The following is a 22,366-nucleotide window of genomic DNA, read 5'->3' as shown; positions in this document are numbered from 1 at the left end:
ATTTATTAAAAAGAAATACAAATATATATATACTTAGTAGCTCTAAGGTCTCTTCCAGAACTCATATTCTATAATGTTATAAAACTGAAGACTGAAATTACTTTTAATTTTTTTACAAAGCAAAGCAAAGAGATGTAGTATTTCCTAACAAGTAAAATTTTATAGACATATTCACTTACCACAAGACCATCTTGATTGTCATGGAGCTCAGAAAGTTTAGTACTGGATTTCTGACGTTTAGGTTTGCTCCTTTCTCCAACACAACCAGAAGTATTTTCGTGTACTTTTTCGACTTCCTGAGTATTCAAAATACAATCATCAAGGTGGTTGAACCCAGAAGGAATATTTTCTTTGTTGATAAGTCCCCTTGAATTGAGAAAAAAGCTTAATTTTATTTTAAAAGATCAAATGGTCATTTAATGATACTCTAACTACATCATATCATACCTAGGAAATCCAAAGAGTGCCCAGAAATTCCAGTTTGCATCTCTGATCAAAATCTGAGCAGAGTGCTACTCCTGGGACTGCTTGGTGCCAAATAAATCACATTGAAAGAGAAATAATTCCTAGAGGCAAATTGGCAAGAGCTGTTTCTACCAATGGACAGCTTTTGTATTTTACCAAAAGTAATTTGTATTCAAACAGGGAGAACAGTGCAAGTTTATACAGAAATTTCCTATTATTCACAGTAGACATTTAAATATATATATATATATTTCAAATTTATAAATTAATACAGTGTATGGAGCAAAATCTAAAAAGGAATTATATCTTCCATTTTAGTAGTATAGCAATGTGTATTTCAATCTCACTGAATTATTAATAGATAATCTTAGTAGAAATCATATAAGTTAATAAAAACTATGGAATACAAAGCATTTTAACTGAAATCTGGATTTGTTACTTCCAAGTACAGACATCTTTCATGACATAGTTGTAGAAGTAGATATGAATGTTGTAATTATAGAATTTAATTCATTTGATGTTCATGAAACAGTTTTAAGTATTAATATCTTAAGCATTCCCATAATAGGTTTTCACAAAAGTAAATTAGCAAACTGAGTTAAAAAAAAAAAAAAGAAACAATATCATGGAACAAATAAAACCATCAGCACAGCACCATGGCTTGGTAAGGAACAAATAAATGAGACTTTACTCTCCTGCTTCGTGGTATGAATGAGTTAATTTACCTCCCTAAACACCTAAAACTGTATTGTGAAATAAATGAATTCTAAAGAGTAAAAAATACATATCATATTTTACTATTGGCTCAACCATATCCCAAAATGAAAGATAACATTAAATATTTATTCTGAAATCTAAATTCATATCTTTAGACAGGGTATAACAGAGGCAAAATTATGAATTAAATACTATCATAATCTTTTTAAAGTTATACTCTCTTTGGTAATTTTTAACACTCTATATTTTAGTATTTTTTCTCCAACTTTAATGTGAAAATATATATTTAGTAAAATTATATAAAAGATTTATGCACATTTATAAGAGACTTTCTAAGTACAAAGTAATTGAAGACAGGAGGAGCAGCTGATAAGGACTAAATGCAAGCATGTATACTCATGCACATGCTCTTCAATCTCTCCCCTCCACGCACTCAGAGCAGTGCCTTCTGTGGGTGGCTGGATGAATTTGATCTAATTCTAAAACTCAAAAATTATTTATTTTACTATTTAAATTCTATCTTCTTATCACTCTTCATACTTTTTCCTAGCCTTTTTTTCTGTTTGTTTTTTATTTATGTTTAATTTTTGTGTGTGCACAGTAGGTGTATATACTTCTGGGGTACATGAGATATTTTGATACAGGCATGCAATGCATAATAATTACATCAAGGTAAATGGGGTATCGATTCCATCAGGCATTTATTCTTTGTGTTACAAACAATCCAGTTACACTCTTTTTTTTTTATTTTTTTATTTTTTAATTTTTTTAATTTTTTTATTTTTATTTTTATTTTTATTTTTTTTTGAGACTGAGTCTGGCTCTGTCGCCCAGGCTGGAGTGCAGTGGCCGGATCTCAGCTCACTGCAAGCTCCGCCTCCCGGGTTTACGCCATTCTCCTGCCTCAGCCTCCGGAGTAGCTGGGACCACAGGCGCCCGCCACCTCGCCCGGCTAGTTTTTTGTATTTTTTAGTAGAGACGGGGTTTCACCGTGTTAGCCAGGATGGTCTCGATCTCCTGACCTTGTGATCCGCCCGCCTCAGCCTCCCAAAGTGCTGGGATTACAAGCTTGAGCCACCGTGCCCGGCTCAGTTACACTCTTTTAGATATTTTTAATGTACAATTAATTTATTTTTGACTCTAATCATCGTGTTGTCCTACCAAATACTAGGTATTTTGCAAACTATGTTTTTGTACCCATTAACCTAGCTTTTGGCATATATGTCCAATTATAACTTTTTTTTTCATTTTTATTTTTTTTCAGACAGAGTCTTGCTCCGTCATCCAGGCTGGAGTGCAGTGGTGCGATCTCAGCTCACTGCAACCTCGACCTCCCAGGTTTAAGCGATTCTCCTGCCTCAGCCTCCTGAGTAGCTGGGACTACAGGCATGTGCCACCATGCTGGCTAATTTTTGTATTTTTAGTAGAGATGGGGTTTCATCATATTGGCCAGGCTGTTCTCAAACTCCTGGCCTCAAGTGATCTGCCCGCCTTGGCTTCCCAGAGTGCTGCGATTACAGGCGTGAGCCACTGCGCCCGGCCCCAATTACAACTTTTAAATGGAGGACCTTTAATGCTTGAAAGCTAGTATGGACTGACTTATGTACCCTCAGAATTCACATTTGGAAGTCCTAATCCCCAATGTGACCATATTTGGAGACAGGGCCTTTAAGGAGGTAAATAAGGTTAAAAGAGTCATAAGGGTGGGACCCTAATCCAATAGGACTAATGTCCTTGTAAGAAGAGGGAGAGACATCAGGAGTGTGCACACAGAGGAAGGGGCACGAGCAGATACAGTGAGAAGGTAGCCATCTGCATGCCAATGTGAGAGGCCTCAACAGAAACAGACACTTCTAGCACCTTGACCTTGAACTTACAGCTTCTAGAACCATCAGAAGATAAATTTCTGTTGTTTAAGACACCCAGTCGGTGGTATTTTGTTATGGCAGCCCAAGCAGACTAAAGACAACAGCTAAAAACTATTTAAAAAAACAAGACAGTAAAATTCATTTTATGATCTTTTTGAATAGTGAATGAACGACTAGAATAAATCCTGTCAAAATAAATATATGAAAATCTGACCATGCTATGGTGTTCATGCGCAAATCCTGTTCTCCCTCGAGGAAAGTCTTTGCTTTTACGGGCATCCATGTGTCTCTTCTACTTCCCTTTGTTGAACTCTAATTTCAGTTACACTATAGATCCAAGAGGCTGGGTGCAATACCTGTTTTTCATCATTGAATCACCTTATAGTACTGGGTCCTCAGTTATCACTGTTAAAGACTTTGGAGGCACTTTATTTAGATACAGCTCTGTATAAAACACATGGTTGTATTTCTTTAAATCTAATCTTAGATGGAGCAGGTGTACTCAATTCCTTCCTGCAATATTCTGTCAGATTTCAATCATATCTGACATAACTTGGATTTGACTGAACTTAGATCTCTGGACCTCTCACTCTCATTATCTAGATTTATTTCCACATTTTTTCAGGATTTTCTCCTCACCCCTACATACCTACTTAATGTCCTGGCAATGCTGAACTATTTATTATTCCCCAAATATAGCCTGCTTTCTTTTACTTTGCAGGATTTTAATATAGTCTTTATATAACAAAGAAACATTTGGATCAATTTTCCAGTTCATTGTGTTTTTGGAAGATTGAAAACCATTTTCACTTAAATGATGCTTTGCTTTAAAAAAATATTTATTATGATTTTTTTCAAACATATACAGAAGTAGAGACACTATCACAACAAACTTCCATATACCTATCACCAAAATTTCACATTTCCGTAAACTTGGCAGATAAATTTTTTACTAAATGAATTTAGCTGAATATTTTTATATAATGAAGATTTTATGTTTAAACTTTTATGTTTATATTGTAGCAAACAGTAATATAGGTCTGATTATATTTCCTTATGAATTCAGACAAATAACAAATCATTTGTACCTATGAATGAAGTTATTTGTAGTCTTCGTCTATCTTCGGTACTGCTATTTCAAAAATTGGCCATGATGACTTTAGTATGACTTTACTGACTCTTTTACTCATCTTGAAATATAGTCATCACTGGCTTCTTCAAGAATACTTTTTAATTTGTTGCATCTCTAAGTTACTAGAGGCAAAATAATAGATAATAATATAAATAGATTCCTATGTTTCTAAACACTTTTTAACCACTTCAAAAAGCTTATAGTTTTGAATAGAATATTACAGCCTAGCTTAATCTTTCCTTATTTTTTGAATAAAGACTTGTGAAAAATCTTAAATGAATCAATTGTATAGAAGCATATACTATGATAAACTCATTGACTGTAGGCTATATTAATGATTCTTGACCTTCTTATAGTTTATGACATGTTCATGACTCTCCTGGAGATACTGGAGAAGACGTTTATGGCAGTGGCTCATTGAAAGGAAGGTTAAAGGAGAAATCTGACACCAAAGAGGAGATGCTGAAAGAATCAGCCTGCTGGAAAAGTATTTCAAGCAAGCAGATGTGCAAAAGGAAAAGAGTGGAGGTGGGAAGAAATAAGTGGAATGAGAACGCTGGATCAAGGAAGTTGAATGAAAGGATGACAGAACCCAGCATGAAGATGAGGGGAGAAGGGCTGCAGGAAATGACTACTGACCTATGGTCGAAGCTGGACCAGACAAAATTAGGGGATCTGGGGGCTTTGAGAGATAAGGGTCTCACTCTTCCAAAGACCTGGAGAGCTAAGAGAAACCGTTCAGTGTGGACTGAGAGTTGAAGGACTATCAAGACACGATTGTGTCACAGTGTGTCAGGTTGGGTACTATTTGTACCCCAAGATTCTCTTCCTCAATGCCCAACTGTAATTTGACCAGGAGGAGTGGTGAAGGCAATAGCAAGAGAAGAACAACTAAGGGAAAGGCTAGGGTTTCATGGGTATAGTCTTCAGACCATCACTCAGCTACCATTCCCCATCTCCTTTTGTTCTCCTGATGTTGCTGGTAAAAAACAATCAAGATAACTTATGCTAGAAATGTCCCTGGGCTTGGGAAGTTCTCTATTTAAATTCTTCAGGAGAGGTGAGGCTGTGCTTCACATTTCCCTGCCCTGTCTGGCCCTCATCTGTTTTTACCTCCACTGTCCTCCCCGAGACCTGCTGCCAAGCATCCACCAACAGCACCATCACACTCTGTTCTCTCTCATGCTCCCCACCACTTCCCACCTCCACCTGCTGGCCCTCTGTCCAAACAAAGAGGGTGGAAAGCAGGATATCGTGACACACTGAGGATATTTTTAAAATGCAAAATGTTGCTACATACTCCTCAGCAAAAAATGAGGCAGCGGATAAGAACAGTGTTAAATGAATACTTTGTGCTTTCTCTACAACATATTAGAGGTAGTACACAAACTAATTATATTTCTAAACATTTTCTATAAACATGTCAGTAGCTAATTTTAAATGTAAATATCTCATGTCATGCCACAGGAGTAGAAGAAATGTAAATATCTCCTGTATTATAATTTTTCTATTTTCTAAATGGAATATTACAACTATTCTATCCACCAGCTCCATGAGAATTTATTTGAAAAGTACTGCATATGCTACCTGTAAATCAGTGGGTTATATTATTGATACTGCTCTATTTCTAAAGTTACATTTCCTAATATAGCACTTAAACATCTCGGTGAGGTACAGCATGAAACTTATTTATACTGTTTATCTTTTGTGTTTTTCTTTAAACAAAACAAAGCTTTTTTGCTTTTTCCATAAAGGGTTTAATGTAGATTATGAGTCTAGGTGAAAAAGAATGGGAATGAGGGGTGTATGACTATTATATATTCATACAAATTAAAAATTGAAAAAGAAAAGAAAGAAAAAGAATGAGGGGCCTAGGGTCTGGTTCAGTTTAGTTTTTGACATTTAATAAGGAGTTCAAAACAACAACCATAAAGAGGCTAAAGGTTACATACAGTCAATAAAAATAACCTTGGAACTTTCAGGGAAAATATAGGAATATCTGCATAGTCTATTCTCTCCATAAATTTATTTTCCTTGACAATTTAAATCATGATTATTAAATAATATAAATGGTAATTGCTCATCTGTATTTTATTAAATCTTTTTTCATGGAGAATAAAGCTCTTTGTAACACTGTTCTTAAAATTCATACTATGGGAATGCCTTAAAATTAGTGATTTTTATAATAAAGAACTTAAGCTTTTCATTTTTTGAGTAGATTTAAGCCTAACTTTTCTTATACTAAAACATAATCAAATGTTAGAGTATTATAGTGATATCTGACTATTTAATCACATAAATATAATGGAGAAATCAGCTGCTTCATAAACAAGTCTAAATAGTCAACTTAATGTTGTCTAGCAAGAAAAAAAAATACCTCTGGACAAGCATATGGTAACTTTCTCTACCCATGGTTCAGAATCCCTCTAAATAAGATATTTATGAGGAAGCCATAGGGTGTATTCAATCAGAGGTGGTTTCTAACAACATACCAAATGTCTGGATGAAATGCGAATATTTATGCAATCACCTATAAATTTCCAAATGTAGCTAAGTTTAGAATAGGCAAACTGAAAACTCTTAAAGTTTTAACCTAAATACTGAAATGGGAGAGGACCAGGAGGTATGACTATAACACAGTGACTAATTTGGGTGTATATTTTTCAAAGAAGAGAAAACTCAAGTAAGAAGAAGAATCAATGCCAACTCACTTGTCTCTCCCATGTCGAACTTCATCCTGCTCCTTGCACTGGCGGCGGCGCTGTCTGGCAGATGTGGCAGAAGATGCTGATGGTGTTCCAGATTCTGAGTCCTCTGAACTTTGACCTCCAGAGTTATTAACATCAAAAAGATGTTGTTCTACAGCTGATCGTATGGTTCTTTCTAAGAGTCTGGCAAAAAAGAATGCAGAGTCATTCAAGCAGTCAGGTTCATCAGTGGTCACCTTAAAAAAATATGTGCCTACAGTTTTGGGAACACCTGTATTTCCAATGGAAGGTCTTTAGAACTTCATGAGCAATGATGAGGCATTAATCTAAAAAATATCTGCATTATTGCTAAAACCAAAACTAAATGAAAACAATTCTGCCAATTTAATAACTTTCTCATCTTCGTGAAGCTAGTATTGCTGAAATGCTCATGGCAAGTCTAGCAACAATTATGAGGCATTCAGGAAACCGGGGTCAGTTAATATAAGGTAGAATGAGGAAAGATTTTTTTTTGCCCTCATAGAATAATAGTAGACCTATTCTCACAAAGGCAATTTCATACCAATTCTACAGAGGAAGAGAGAGTGATTTGCAAAGCAAACTGGCACAAATAATTTTATGATGCCTATTATCTATTTAGAATCTAAGACAAATTATATGAAAATAATGATATTTGGGGGAAAAACTCACCAGAACAATTAGAACTCATAACAGCATGGCATAATCTTTCCTAACCTCTATTCAATTAAATTATGATATTTATAATTAAAGTTGTATTCATGCAAACACCCCAAAACATATTATTGAAATTGGAAGGATAGATTTACTTTGTTCAACCTGAGGAAAAGAGATAAGCACAAAGAGCTGAAAAGTGCATGGCAAGCTATAAATGGAATCATTTTTAAAGCTGTAGAATCTTTCAAGGTGTGTAAACTTTCTTTTAGCACCACATTATTTCCAAATAAGCTGGTATGGAAAGTTTCTGACTCCTCAAACCATGTTTCTCTTCACTTGAAAAAGAACTATATGTATATTCTAAATGCTCAGGCTGAGAAATAGCATTTACTTAAATAAAATGTGTTTTGAGAACTTAACTAATTTCAGATTTTTCAAATGCAGTTTTATAATCCACTCATAGTTATATTATTCAAATTTTATTAAAAATATTTTAAGATCATGAGGAAGTATAGTCCAATTAACTTGGGCATTAGAACTTTTATACATAGAACTCCATGTGTCAAATGATTCAAGATTATTTAATTGCAGTACAGAGGATTGTAAGTTAATATACACATAAGAGATGTACATAATATATAAATAACATATTCATGAGGAAGCCATAAAATGCATTATGTCAGAGGTGGCCTCCTACAACATACCAAATATCCAGATGAAACGGAAATACCTAAACAGAACAACCCTGCACCTTTTCCAAGCTATACAAGACCCATAAGGAAAGGTTATTAGGAAATGAAAAAGGCAAGAACATGTCAGTCTTGGTGCAGTTCTTGAATATCTTTGAAACTGACAAAGTCAAAGGAGGTCAGTCCTGCCCTCTGATTGTTTTCTCTCCCAACAAGGAATTAAAAAAATTGAAATCCATCCTGTTAGATCCAAATTCATTTCAACTAGTGCTTCTTCTAATTCTTCTCTCTTCTCCCTATCACACCACATCCACCCCACCTCCTACACCTGATCCTTGCCAAGAGAAGATGCTCCAAAAAGGCCCACTCATGTCCCAGCAAGTAAGGAGAACAGGTACGTGTGATGGAAACATATGTGGGCCAGGAGCTGTTCTGTCATTCAATGACTATTTACTTAGTGCCTAATATATGCCAGGCACTTTTCTAGGCAGTAGGGAGATAGCAATGAATATGACAGACAAGCTCCTTGTATTTACAGAGCTTACATTCCTGTAGGGCAAGATAGATAATAAAGAAATAATGTAATTTCCAATAGCAATAAGTTCTCTAAAACACTGAGTAAAGTGGTGGCAAGTGAATATGGGTAGTTAGGAATAGAATCCTGGATAAGATGACACTTGAACAAGGAGTGAATGATAAGAAAGTGCTGGTCAGGCTGAGGAACAGCCAACACAAAGTCTCTGAGGCAGCAATAAGGTTGGCCCTCCCTGGGAACAGCAGGTCATGTGGCTGAAGTGTAATGAGCAATATGGTCAGAGGCATTAGCAAGGACTGATAACTGGAGTTTAGGTTTAGTCTAAGTGTCAGTGGAAGACTTTGGAGGAAATGGCATGTGATGACATAATTAAGAGAGTACTGCCACTGCCCTGTGGACCAGGGACTTGTTGCCATCACTAACTCACTTTCTTTTCTGCATCCCTATTAGACTGTAACATCCCCGAAGACAGGGCCCAAGGCATCTTTGACATTACACATCTAACCTGTGCCTGGTGTCTTGCAGGCACTCAGTCAATGTAGGTTCAGTCAAATGAACTAAGCAGGAGTAAAGACATGATTAATGGTTTAACTTTTAATTACATTATCCATTGCAAGATGCCTCCCAAAGCACATTAGACTACTTGCCAATATTAAATGATCCTGGCATTATTTTTAATGAAGTAAACAAAAAGCTCATGTTTTCTAATGTTGGAGTCATCTGTAGGAATACACATACAGAAGCTCAAATAAGAAAAGCTATGTAGTCCTCTCCTCCATATAGTCTAAAAGTCACTGGCTGCTTATTATCTGAATCTTCCAATACTGTACACCATTAGACTTGCTTTTTTTTTTTTTTCTGTTTAATAAGTGGGAAAGGGCATTAAAAATAAAACCCAAAGCCCAAAAACCCAACCCAAATAACTTACTCTCCGGTTGCAGACACATTGCTGACTTGGGGTACATGAGCACTGCAGAAAAGAAGCAAAGAGAAAGAAAGTCAGGTTAGATGAAAGATCGGAGATGATGAACCAAACATCTGAAGTGGATCGCAGGCTGAAAGAAATTAGCTCATTCCCAAGTGATCCTCAAAACAATGTTTAACCATCCAATGAAAGATGCTCATTTTCACTTGTTTCTAGAAATGGAGATGGCCCGGCTTGCTTATAACAGTGGCTTTTTCTCCTTTTAAAAGATTTCCATGGCAGACAATTCTGTAAATTTGGAGAACCATCTCTTAGCTGTCAACATATTGCCACAGCAGCCCTAGTTCAAGGTCTTTTCATTTTCCTAAAATGTCAGTTGTGGCCAAGTGACTTCCTGCCACCCACTTCACCTATTTCTATCTTTCCCCAGCCCAAATCCATTCCCTTCCTTCTCCTCTTAGGCCAGGAAACAGAACATCTTTCTAAAACTCTACTCTCAACAGGCAGAGGGCAGTGGGGACCACAGGGATAGAGAACAAGGAACCAATGTTGTTTTCTATATGACTATTTCTTTCTTTTTTTTTTTTTTTTTTTGAGACGGAGTCTTGCTCAGTCGCCCAGGCCGGAGTGCAGTGGCGTGATCTCGGCTCGCTGCAAGCTCTGCCTCCCGGTTCACGCCATTCTCCTGCCTCAGCCTCCCGAGTAGCTGGGACTACAGGCGCCCGTCGCCACGCCCAGCTAATTTTTTGCATTTTTAGTAGAGACGGGGTTTCACCGTGTTAGCCAGGATGATCTCGATCTCCTGACCTCATGATCCACCCGCCTCGGCCTCCCAAAGTGCTGGGATTACAGGCGTGAGCTACCGTGCCCGGCCTCTATATGACTATTTCTAAACCATATTTTCAAAGCCACATTTTTTCCCTAAGTTTCTCAGGATGGAAAGCATCTCAAGCTCTGTAATGTGTCAGCTTAACATCTAATTTATAATGTTTTTGTTGAGCACTTACAAACTTTCATGACTTTCCCATTTTTTCTAAAGCCTGAATTCTTTTAAAAGTATTGAGAAGTGGTCAACACAAAGTAGAATGATAAAATTACAAAACACTATCAGGTTAGCAAGCTTTGGAACTTTCCCCCTCATGCCTGCACTTATGTTCACATAACCACAATGAGTGTTGAGGCCGGCAGCTATTTTAATTGTATTAACACATTACATCCTCACAATCTGCCCTCTAGTGTTTAGTTGGCTTTTGAATCAAGATTTAAAAGTATCTATGCTTTAAAAAAAGAGGTTAAATATTGAGCAGATTTGAGACAATCTTTAGTCGTGTCAAACTATTGTTCTACCTAATAGTTCTAATAGTTCTTTTCCTTCTTTGTAGAAGACATTCAAAGAAAATCAAAGTTGTTAAGGACCAATATTGATAGTTGTCTTTCAACTACTCCAAACATTCTAATTTATACGGTATAATTTTCAACATATGAATATGTTGCTTGGGAATCATCTGTCAGGTTTTTCTCCCATGTAAGTGTATACCTCATCTCTTTCAATGTAGAATCTCAATGCCTCAAGGGATTGTATAATATTTCTCATTTTCTTTCATCACACTCCCTCCCACTACCACCACCATCATGTCTTCCATAGTACTCATTATCCCAGAGGTGATCAAAAAATGTTTACTCTTTTAGCCCAAGACAATTTTCTTTAGTTAAAGCTGTAGCTCTTTGTTATGGCCACAGACCACGGCTGAAACCCAGAAAAACTACATAAACTCATGTGATTAGGTAAAAGGGAAGCTGATTCAAGTAAGTATTAAATAATTAAGAAGATAAATAAATAAATACAAACACCTAAGACTTACTGAGTACCTACTATGTTCCAGACACTGTGCTAAGTACTTTTTACATAGATTTTTTTTCACTTTTTCTTTACAACAACCCTATGAAGAGGTACTACTGTTTTCAGATGAAGAGGTTAGAAAGGTTAAATAACTTACCCACAGCCATAAAGCCAAGAAATAAGATGAGCTGGGATTTGAACCAAGAAAAGTTTTAGCTCAGAGTCTAAGCTCTTAATCACTCCACTAGCTTGTCTTTCAATCCATTACTCACTACAGTCATCTCTGGATATGGAGGCCTGGCCTTAGGTATTTTACTTTGCTTTTAATTACAACAATTTCTCTTCTGCCTTACAATGCCTGTTATTCATAGTGGTTCCCAGGCTACATAACCAACAATAAACCCCTTTCTGCTTTCTGTCTTTAACTGGAACAAGCAGTTCTTGCTTTTGCTACTTTGTGGCTCACCCTCTGTAAATTCAACACTATATAATTAACTCCTATACTCCACTTCTCAGTACAGTTACACAACCTTGGTTTTGGGAGCAGGGACCCATGTGAGTAATGACTCGGGGAAAACTCAGAAGAGAGTAAAGAATGTGGATCTGCTAGAGGCTAAAAAACATTCCAAAGACATGCCATTAGCTTGTTAGTCCCCTATGCCATCTCAGAATGAAGACATGTATTTCCTCTCATCCTTTCTACATCGTTTTGAACTGTCTTCTTTTTGACTATTAAAGCAGATCCTGATGTTTTGACGTTCATTTTCTATGAAGGGAGAGTGAAGAAAGAAAGACAAGAAAAAGACAAGGAAACAACAAACAAGATGAGGGTCTGAGATTTCCAACTCTTTAAATAAGTGCTTCTTCATTCTTAATGTGCATAGGAAATCACCTTGGCACTTGTTAATACAGACTGATTCAGCAGGCCTAGGTCTTGGGAAGGGGAAGCTGAGATTGCATTTCTAATACATTCCTCAGTGATTCTAATACTGTTGGTTTGTGGAAGACACTGAGTGGCAGAAGCTCTATATCCTTGCAACCAAAATTGTTTAAAACTTCAATTACTTAAATATCCCAATAATGATTTTTAAATACTGTAATCTAAGTAATGAAGGTATGATACGGAAAACTCATGTTAACCTCAGTGGATAAAAGTCAACATATCGAAATTTCTCCACCAGCTTAGAGAAAAATGACCTGAACCATCTAAATCAGTTGTAGAGCACATTTCTCAGAATACAAAAGTAAACGAATAAATCAATAATAAAACCAAGTAATTAAATCATATTCATATTTTTGCTAGTATATTTATTTTAGGACAGTTTTAGAATAAAGTGTGATGTTTTTCATAGTCCTTTGGAATTTCTGGTATATTTAACTAGTCTGTAATTTCAGGTTCTTTTAATACAATTCCTATAAATCAAGTATTATGAGAAGATATTTTCCATTGGTAATCAGAAAAGAAAGTTCTGGTCTGGGCTCTGCAGTTGATTAGACAAAATCACTGGCAGGCTGTTGGTTAGCTTGGCTGCGTTGGGTTGGTTTCTTCACACAGAAAATGAAACGTCTGGCTAGTGATCTCTGTGGTTTCTTTTACCTCTGAAAGAAACCTCAAAAAATTGTTCTATCTCAGGTTCAAGCTTACTGCCTAAAGATTAAATCATTACAAAAGGTTATGACTGCATATTTAGTTTTATGACATAGTATCAGATAGATATATGGTTTATTAGTTACCAAAATAACTTTGGTATTTAGTTCAGGTATCCACCGTCATAATTTCTGTGGGATGTACTTAACAATTCACCCTTAACAAAATTTTAAAGAATATTTAGCAACAGCAATAGAGATTTCTTCCATAACTAAGATACTGACAAAAAGGCAATAAGCATTTAAACAATAAGCAAATAAGACAAAGTGAAAGATAAAGAAATTTCCTTCTTCATCTGCATGTAGCTTGCTTTTTATCCTCTGCGGAGAGCTAAGAATAACGATTTTTTTTTTCAGAGTCCTTGACTGATTTGCTAAGAAAATTTCTTACTTATGCATTATAAACAGTTGGATATAGAAGCGTTCATTTCCTAATGTTGACAAAGCAAGTATTTAAAATGGAAAGAAAGATGCTCACTCATATGCAGATCCCAGTTCTATGGCCAAATTCAAACCTAAGCCTACTGTTAGTGATGATGCAACTGAATATTCTATTGGTATGGTCATTTAAAATAGATTCTAAGCCTACTTTGAAATATAGTCTATGACATATTGAAATATCTTTAGTCTTTATTTTTATTAGCAAAACCCAAACTATATTTCCTTAAGCCAATTATGCTCAGCAATATTAGTCTCTAAAATTTGCATGTGATAAGATGCACAGATGCCTGTTGACAAGTGATTCTTTAATTAAATCTCTTGATTTGAAATAAAAAAGCATACATTTCAAAAGAGGCTTCAAATCTACAAAATGGAGACCTCTTGAAAAGCATGTGTTTTCTTTTCTGTGTGTTCTCTTATTTCAGTATGTTCTCCTCTATGGCATATAAAATCCTGCCTGTAAAATATTACCGTTTTATTAGGAAACATGAGGTCCAACCAAATTATCAGTTTCTCTAAGATATAATATTTAAATTTACTCTATTTTTCTAATAGAGCAAGGATTAAAAAGACAATTATGAGATGTTTGCTTAAATAGACCTAAGGATAAATCTCATGTAACAATCATCAAAATAGCCTAAAATTTTTAATTTGTCAATTTAACAAAATATAGTATTTTCAGTATCATCTTAAAATACTATAAGTTGATATGCAGCATCAACATTATACATATATAACAACATACATATTTGTTATTATGTAACAGCTTTCTAAATTAAATTTTGTTCATAATTTTAGTGCATTCTTCACAGTGTCCTACATTAAAACAATTCAATCCTCAATATTTATTCCTTTTGCTTTAACCTCTAGCTATGATTATCATATGCAGAACTTTATTGGAACATTTGTAGGTATTTAAACTCTGATAAAAGTTGCATCATCCTTTTGCATCATTACAAACATTTTGGGTAGCCTCAAATTTTGGTTTAAAATTGAATACTGTGCATAATATACTAGAATAAAAATTGAAAACATACTACATGGATATAACTCAAAAAGAGGAAAATATTTATCCTCATACCTTCTCTAATTCAAATTTCCTATTCTTTTAAATAGTCTGATTTGAAGAAAAAAATTACTCTTCACAGCTATATCTTAATACTATATAAAATTTATTCTAACAAATCAAATGTAACCCATCAAAATGTCAGAATATTCATCTTTTATACAGCTTCTTTTGACAATTATTGATGTTTTCAATTTCATATATTTAGTATGTTTTAGCATAAAAAGAAATTGGAAGTTTTTTTAGTTTTTACACTAAGGTCTATATTAACAAAATTATAAAATGCAATGCATAATTCACTTATATACTGTATCTCTTTTCCATTTTACAGAAAATTGAAGATCAGAGAAGTATCTAATTTAAGTTTACACAGCTCCATTCTATCTATGTAGTCCGGCTTCAGAGTATGTCCTCAATTCTCTGAATAATCTTTATTCTCAAATAATGCTACTATTTACATAAATCTTTGGCTATACCTTTAGTTATTTCATTAGAATTAGGTTACTAAAAGTGCTTTTTTTGATTTAAATAGATTTTTTCTTTTTCTCCAAATTTATATAATGCAGAAAATTTTTATTTCTTCTAGGTTTTCATGTTTATTAGTTTCAAATTGCATGAAGTGTTCTCTAATCTTTTAAAAAATTATAACACAGTAAACTTCAATTATGATTATTATCATCTCTCATTTTTCTTAAGCTCATCAAGAATTTTGTATCTTGTAATTTTCATTTTTACTCTCAAAGAACCAGCTCCTGAACTCAAATATCAGTTCTGCTTGTTTTCTGTTTTCTTTTATTATTAACGAATTCTTTTAGGTTTCAAAGAGATTGCTTTTTCTTCCTTTCTATAACTTCTTATTCTGAATGTGTGGCTGATTTATCTTCAATCTTGTGTCAGGTTACCTCTTTAAAAAGTTTAGACTTTATTCCACAAATTTTGATATATACTTTTTCTTTATTTTCTTAACAATATGCACTTAAGATTCTTATTTACTCTTTGAGTTATCCCCTTCCTCCTGTCCCCTTACAAGAGTTTTCACTGGTTTATTGAAATTATTTTTTGTCATTAATTACAGTGTGGTCAGAAATTATTGGCTATCAAAATTTCTACTCTTTAAGAACTTTTAAAGATAGCTGAATACTTTTTATAAAGTAGCAGAAATGCTTGATTGAGCTCTATTTGTACTATGCAAAGTTTCACTTATGTATATAGGTGCTCATTTATTTGAAATCTTACTAATTTTACAAAATTCTCAATGCTATATATCCTATAAATTTTGTTATGGACATATAGTTATATGTATAAGTCCTATATTTCAAATGTGTTTACTTGTTTATCCTTGATAATATAAGAATTTAAATTTATATGATTTGATAATACTGTAAATCTAGATAATAAAGTAAGTCCAGTTTGTCTTTTCTAACAAATTTGGCCTTCAACTTCAGTTGTCTGTTCACATTTATCAGATACATGTTTATCTTTTTATTATTGACCTTTCTGTGCCACTTTGGTTTAGGTATGACTCTTTTGCAAACAGTACAGTTCAACTAGATTTCTTTCTTTTTTTTTTTTTTTTAGTATTTTAGCTTTTCTCAAATAATTTTATCCATTTGCATTTATTGTCATAGCTGATAGATTTGTTCTAGTATTGTTTTTGCTTTATGCTTTCTAATTTGGGAACTTGTTTTTCCTTTGGTTGCTGCCATTGCTCTTATCTTTTGAAGGCATTTTGAATACAGGAATCCTATGCACAATTCTACTACGGTTGCTTTTCATGCCCATATTTCTCTCATTATTAAAAATATGGCAAAACCACAATCACTTTCACACCAACCTAATAAAACAAGAAAAGCAGCAAAAAAACCTCTTGACACCTGCTTCTATTTTCCTGTTTATGTAAGACAAGAAAATTATAGCTTCATTACTTTCTTTGCCCTTCCACCAATGCTAATAATCAGATCTCTACTTCATACTAATTGTTTTTTAAATTTATCTCTCAATTAGCTGGGCATACCCTATACTTGTCCTTTTACAAATACGTTTCTTCATTCAAATTATAGTTTTCAGATTGGCTTTTCAATCTCTGACTTTCACATTTAACATTATTATTCTGATAGTTCTGTGGTTTTTCTTTTTCTTTTTCTTTTTTTTTTAGACAGTATCTTGCTCTGTCACCCAGGCTGGAGAGAGTACAGTGGCGTCATCATAGCTCACTGAAATCTCAAACTCCTGGGCTCAAGCAGTCCTCTTACTTTGGCCTCAGAAGAAACTGGTGTACATCAAGACACCTGGCCAATTTATTTATTTTCTTATAGAGACAGAACCTTACTATGTTGCCCAGGTTGGTCTCAGACTCCTTTGTTTCAAGAGATCCTCCCACTCTGGCCTCCGAAAGTGCTGGGATTACAGGACAGTGCTACTGTGTCCAGGCTGTCACGTAGTTTTTATCTTTATCCTGTTCCTTTTTATTCCAGAAGGGCTTCTCCTGTTTCTCTTTCATCATGTATTTGACTGATTTTTAATCATTTCTGTTCTTTACTGCCTTCAACATAGTTTTTAAAGTCTCTTCTAAAACATTTCTAGGGTTGTTTTTCCCTCCTCATTTCAGCTGTTCTTTCTGTATCCCCAGTCTTTCAATTCTAAGCCTACTCCACTTTAATGGCTTCCTACTAATGTTTCAGAAAAGTTTATGTCCTTGAGCATTTTTTGAGAAGATTAACAATATTACTTCTCAAGTTTTCATCTGAATTTTATAAAAATCAGTTCTCTAGATTCTGTTTTTATGCTGAGTCATCGAGGCAAATCATCCTTTCCCCTAGTTTGTCATTTCTCTTCATAGGTCCCAAATTCTTTTATTGTGTTTAGTGGTTCTTAAGGTGGAACGATCAATCTAGGTAGAACCATTTCCAACAACCTGGGTAGGTAGACTGTTCTTAGCTTATATAATTGTCTACTTGGCTGTGAGCAGATGGCTCCTCCTGGATTTAGATTTGAAGAGCCAGTATCTGAATCTGCCCTAGAATAATCTATAATACCTACTTAGGTAGACTTGCTTTTTGGTTCCATTTTATGATTATGAGAATCAGAACAAATTTGTGGTTTGTTTTGGGGTAGTGTACACTTGAAAGCACATATGAAAATCCAATAATCTTCTTGCCTTTATCCCTTTCTCAAATGCTTTGGCTAGGTGACTGAGCATCCCAGGAGAATCCCTTTCCTCTCCATTGTTTTGTACGCTGAGTATTCTTGTCTGAATGGTTATTAAAATATAAAAGCTGATGAGGGCAGAGAGGTGAAAAACAATAACACAACTTGGCTCTAGATGGTTCAGAAAATAAGTTTCTGCTCAGTTGAGGAAATGTCACCAGCTTTTCCGGTTAGTGCAATAGACAGTAGAAGAAAGCAAAGTCAGTTTTTCCTCCCTTTCTTTTCTCTTTGTGGCTATCTGTATTGTTTAGATGGCAGAACATGAAGTCTGCAAGGTAAAAATATGTTTCTCTGTCCAGCCCATAGATGATGTGACCTTTGATGTGGCTTTTCTTTATCATTGCTACAGAGCTGTCTCTAGGGTTTGTATTTTATATTATCATGGATATTAAATAGAAAGATGGGAGTACTGTATCAGGCAAAAGCAGTCTGCCACCTATTTAAACTAGATTCTTAAATTTTATTAAAATCTGAAGTTCTACAAAGGGAAGCCCACAGGGAGGCAGGGAAACTGAGGAATGAAGTAACAAGAGATCTAGGCAGAATGGAAAGGTGTAATTTTCTACAAGTGAATTATTCTTTATCATGCTGAGGTAAAAGATGTGAAGAAAATCATTTAAAATGTATATAATTTATCTTTCTAAATTATATAGCTCTAACATATGCTTAATATTTCATTAACATTGTTAGAATTAAACCTAGAATCTATACTTACATCTTACTATGCAAAAAAAAAAAAAAAAATGACTAGTGATTTTCAGATCAAGAACTCAATAATGAGTCTAAAAACTGTATGACAAACATTAGTAAACTTTGTAGCCATTCCTCAGCTATACTGTTGGTCTGGTTCTGTGTAGGCACCTAGCACAAGCAACGACTTAGAATCCTGACCAATGGGACACAAACATCTTTAAGTAATCCACATACTTCATAACTATAAGGATGGTTATTATTAAAAAACAAAATAACAAGTGTTGACAAAAATATGGACAAATTGGAACTGTGTACTGTACTTGTGGAAATGTAAAATGATGTAGCTGCTAGGGTAAATAGTATGGAAGTTCCTCAACAAATTAAACGTAGAACTACCATATGCTCCAACAATTCCACTTTTTTTTTTTTTTTTTTTTAGACAGAGTCTTGCTCTGTCGCCAGGCTGGAGTGCAGTGACACAATCTCGGCTCACTACAACCTCCGCCTTCCAGGTTCAAGCGATTCCCCTGCCTCAGCCTCCTGAGTAGCTGGGACTACAGGCGTGCACCACCATGCACGGCTAATTTTTTGTATTTTAGTAGAGATTGGGTTTCACCATGTTGTCCAGGATGGTCTCGATCTCCTGACCTCTTGATCCACCTGCCTCGGCCTCTCAAAGTGCTGGGATTACAGGCATGAGCCACTGTGCCTGGCCCCAGCAATTCCACTTCTGAGTATATACCCAACAGAAATGAAAGCAAGGACTTGGACAGATATTTGTACATCCATGTTCATAGCAGCGTTATTCACAATGCCCAAAAGATGGAAGCAACCTAAGTGTCTATTGACAGGTGAAAGGATAAACAAAACGTAGCATATACATAGATGGAAATATTATTCAACCTTCAAAAGGAAGAAAGTTCTGACACGTGCTACAATGTGGACGTACCCTGAGATATGCTAAGTAAAATATGCCGGTCACAAACGGACAAAGACTAAGATCCCACTCACATGAGGTACCCGGAGTAGTCAAATTCTTAAAGACAGAGAGTGAAATGGTGGTTGCCAGGGGATAGGGAAAGGAGGACATGAAAAATTAGTGTTTCATACAAGATACAAAGAGTTCTGAAGATGGATGGTGATGACAGTTGTGTGACAATGAGAATGTACTTAATGCCACTGAACTGTACATTTAAAAATGGCTAAGATGGCAACCTTTGTTTATATTTTACTATAATAAAAAAACCAAAACCAAAACAACAGAGCTCCACAGGTAGAGGGGATGTGCCCCCTCAGTTTAGAAACACTACTCTGGCCAAGCGTGGTGGCTCGCGCCTGTAATCCCAGAACATTGGGAGGCCGAGGCGGGCGGATCACTTGAGGTCAGGAGTTTGAGACCAGCCTAGCCGACATAGTGAAACTCCCTCTCTACTAAAAATACAAAAATTAGCTGGGCTTAGTGGCGGATGCCTGTAATCCCAGCTACTGTGGAGGCTGAGGCAGGAGAATCGCTTGAACCCAGGAGATCGAGGTTGCAGTGAGCCGAGATCATGCCACTACACTCCAGCCTGGGCGACAGAGTGAGACTCCGTCTCAAAAAAAGAGGAAACACTATTATAATAAAAAGGAAAACAAATATTTTTGATAAGTAGTTGTGTCTAAAGACATCCAGATACCTAGCTGACTTTATCATGTTGCTAAAAAAGTAGATACTTAAATAAACAGCTTGCTTGTTTGTTTCACTTCTTAGTAGCCTAAAACAAGCTTTTGAATAAATATAATGTTTGGTATGCTACACTTCTCCAAAGCTCTCCCATGTGATAATGAAGGATTTTTACCTTAAAATATTCATTTAGAAAACATACAATATGCTTCTTAAGGAGAAAAAAAAACTATTAAAAGTTAAAGCTAATGAAGCATAATACAAAAAAAAAAATCACAAACATACAAATTCTAGCATAAGTTGTTCGGAAAGCAATTCCTCAGAAAAACTATCTAAAAATGCTTTAGAAAGAAGTTTTCTACATATCAAGATAGGAGTGGTATGGTATAATATTCAGATCCCATCTAAATATCAGGTAATATTTTAATTTGAATTTACTCAAAGTCATTTTTTTCTTTAACATAAATGTACAGTTATGAGACTGAAAAATCGATAGTTCCTAGGCTCCAGCAATTAAAAATTAACCAAATTAGAAAGAGTAAGTCTGTCTGCAAAACAGCTAACTTAGAAATAAATCCATCTGATGCACCTTCAGGAAAATTAGAAAAGACAAAATACTGAAGCTGACCTTAATCCAAACCTGCTAAATTAATAATTTAGCCTCAGTTTGTACTGTGAGTATTAAAACTTGGGCTGATATTTTTAAAGATGGTCAATTCCAGGACTTTCATGGAGCACTAAATGAGAAAAGGAAAAGAGAGGAAGATCAGTGCACCTGCTAGAAGACAGGTGTTAGCTAAGCAAGGACCAAGTTTCAGATGCCAGGTGAGCTAGTTGAAGCCCAATGAACAAAACTGGTATATAGCCCCTGAACACATAGCCTAAGATTTTGAAAAAGCACATTAAACACAGGTTCTAGGCATGCAAGTTATATGTATAACCCAGGAATTTGTAAAGAAGGAGTTCAAGGATAGAAGTCTGATGAAATGGGATAAGGATGGGATCTGATCCTGCTCATAGGAGCATGAAAGTGGTGTAGGGGAGGGGAGAGCCGGTAGAGATGAGGAGAAACAGCAAGTGGAGATGCAGAACTCGAGTCTTAGTGGAAACCAAACACCGAAATCCAAACTCAGGCTTGGAGACACTGAAAACTCAGGCAAACAGAAGTAGAGCGGCCACAGATCCTAGACAGATCTGACTGGAGGCCAGGTAAAAGAATGCAGACGATAAAAGGTTGAACACGGCACAGAAGAACACCACCACCAAGTTGTTTTGATGCTCAGCTGAGCAACTGAGGTAGGGGCCCTGTTGTTTGGGATTCCAGCCTAGAATATAAAAGAGAACAGGGTATGAACATCCTGGCCAAGAACGTTCTCTACCTTAAGTTTGCAGGTCATGTTTATTCTGTTGTAGTCTTACTAAGGGTTTGGCATATAACCTGTTCTTCCCTTTCATTTCCCTAATCATTTCAACTGGGCTGGTAATCCCTAATAAGCGTCTGGGGAACAATGACACCTACTGTTTGAGCTCCTATAACTGCAATTAACTTGCTACATGGAATGGTGGCAGGTGTAGATTGATAGCTACTGTTTCCTTCCTTTGCAAAAAACAACAAATGGCTCTGTGGTGAGTTAAGTTGGAGAAGTACTGAAATTAGAGATGACAGAGTTGTTATCACAGAAGATATTTGATTTAGAATAAAAATATGACTGTGTGTCTATTTACAACAGCCCTACCTTATTACAGAAAGGACCTTATTACTGAAGGTAACTGAAATACATGATAGACTAACATGTGATTCAGGCATGACTGTTCAATGAGAATATCACATTACAGAACTGAAATTCCATAAGGTGATAACAAGAGCAACATAATGGCTGAAATGGCTTCTCTGGTTCCCTGTTTCTGCATCCCTTTCTTCTCCCCTAGCCACAGCAAGGTCCTGGGACCTCCACTAGTGTGCACTGTGGCGTCTTCACATGCTCTCCATCTGTATCCTCTATCCCAGACACAGACCCTGTCCTGTTATATACAATCCATCTCTTCTCCACTCCACTAGCAGGACCACTATGTGACCTCCTGTACCCGAGCGCGG

The 22,366-nt window shown here is 35.6% G+C and overlaps 1 protein-coding gene across 12 annotated transcripts in view; it reads right to left on the bottom strand.

The window, feature by feature from the left end:
• LOC105479633 (family with sequence similarity 13 member A) overlaps positions 1–22,366 on the bottom strand; it is a 377,790-nt gene that overhangs the window by 51,884 nt on the left and 303,540 nt on the right. For 11 of the 12 annotated variants that reach the window (XM_011737705.3, XM_011737709.3, XM_011737712.3 and 8 more), the window contains 3 exons: positions 9,718–9,759; positions 6,894–7,073; positions 180–366 (listed from right to left, as the gene is read on the bottom strand). In XM_011737705.3, coding sequence (XP_011736007.2) covers positions 180–366; positions 6,894–7,073; positions 9,718–9,759 — 409 coding nt within the window. The remainder of the gene's footprint in view (positions 1–179; positions 367–6,893; positions 7,074–9,717; positions 9,760–22,366) is intronic. The other variant, XM_011737716.3, reaches the window with a different exon arrangement.

The sequence above is a fragment of the Macaca nemestrina genome, chromosome 3, assembly GCF_043159975.1.
Source record: "Macaca nemestrina isolate mMacNem1 chromosome 3, mMacNem.hap1, whole genome shotgun sequence".
NCBI classification, from domain to species: Eukaryota; Metazoa; Chordata; class Mammalia; order Primates; family Cercopithecidae; genus Macaca; species Macaca nemestrina.
The sequence above is the reverse complement of the archived record's forward strand: the minus strand, read 5'-3'. Positions and strand labels throughout refer to the sequence as shown.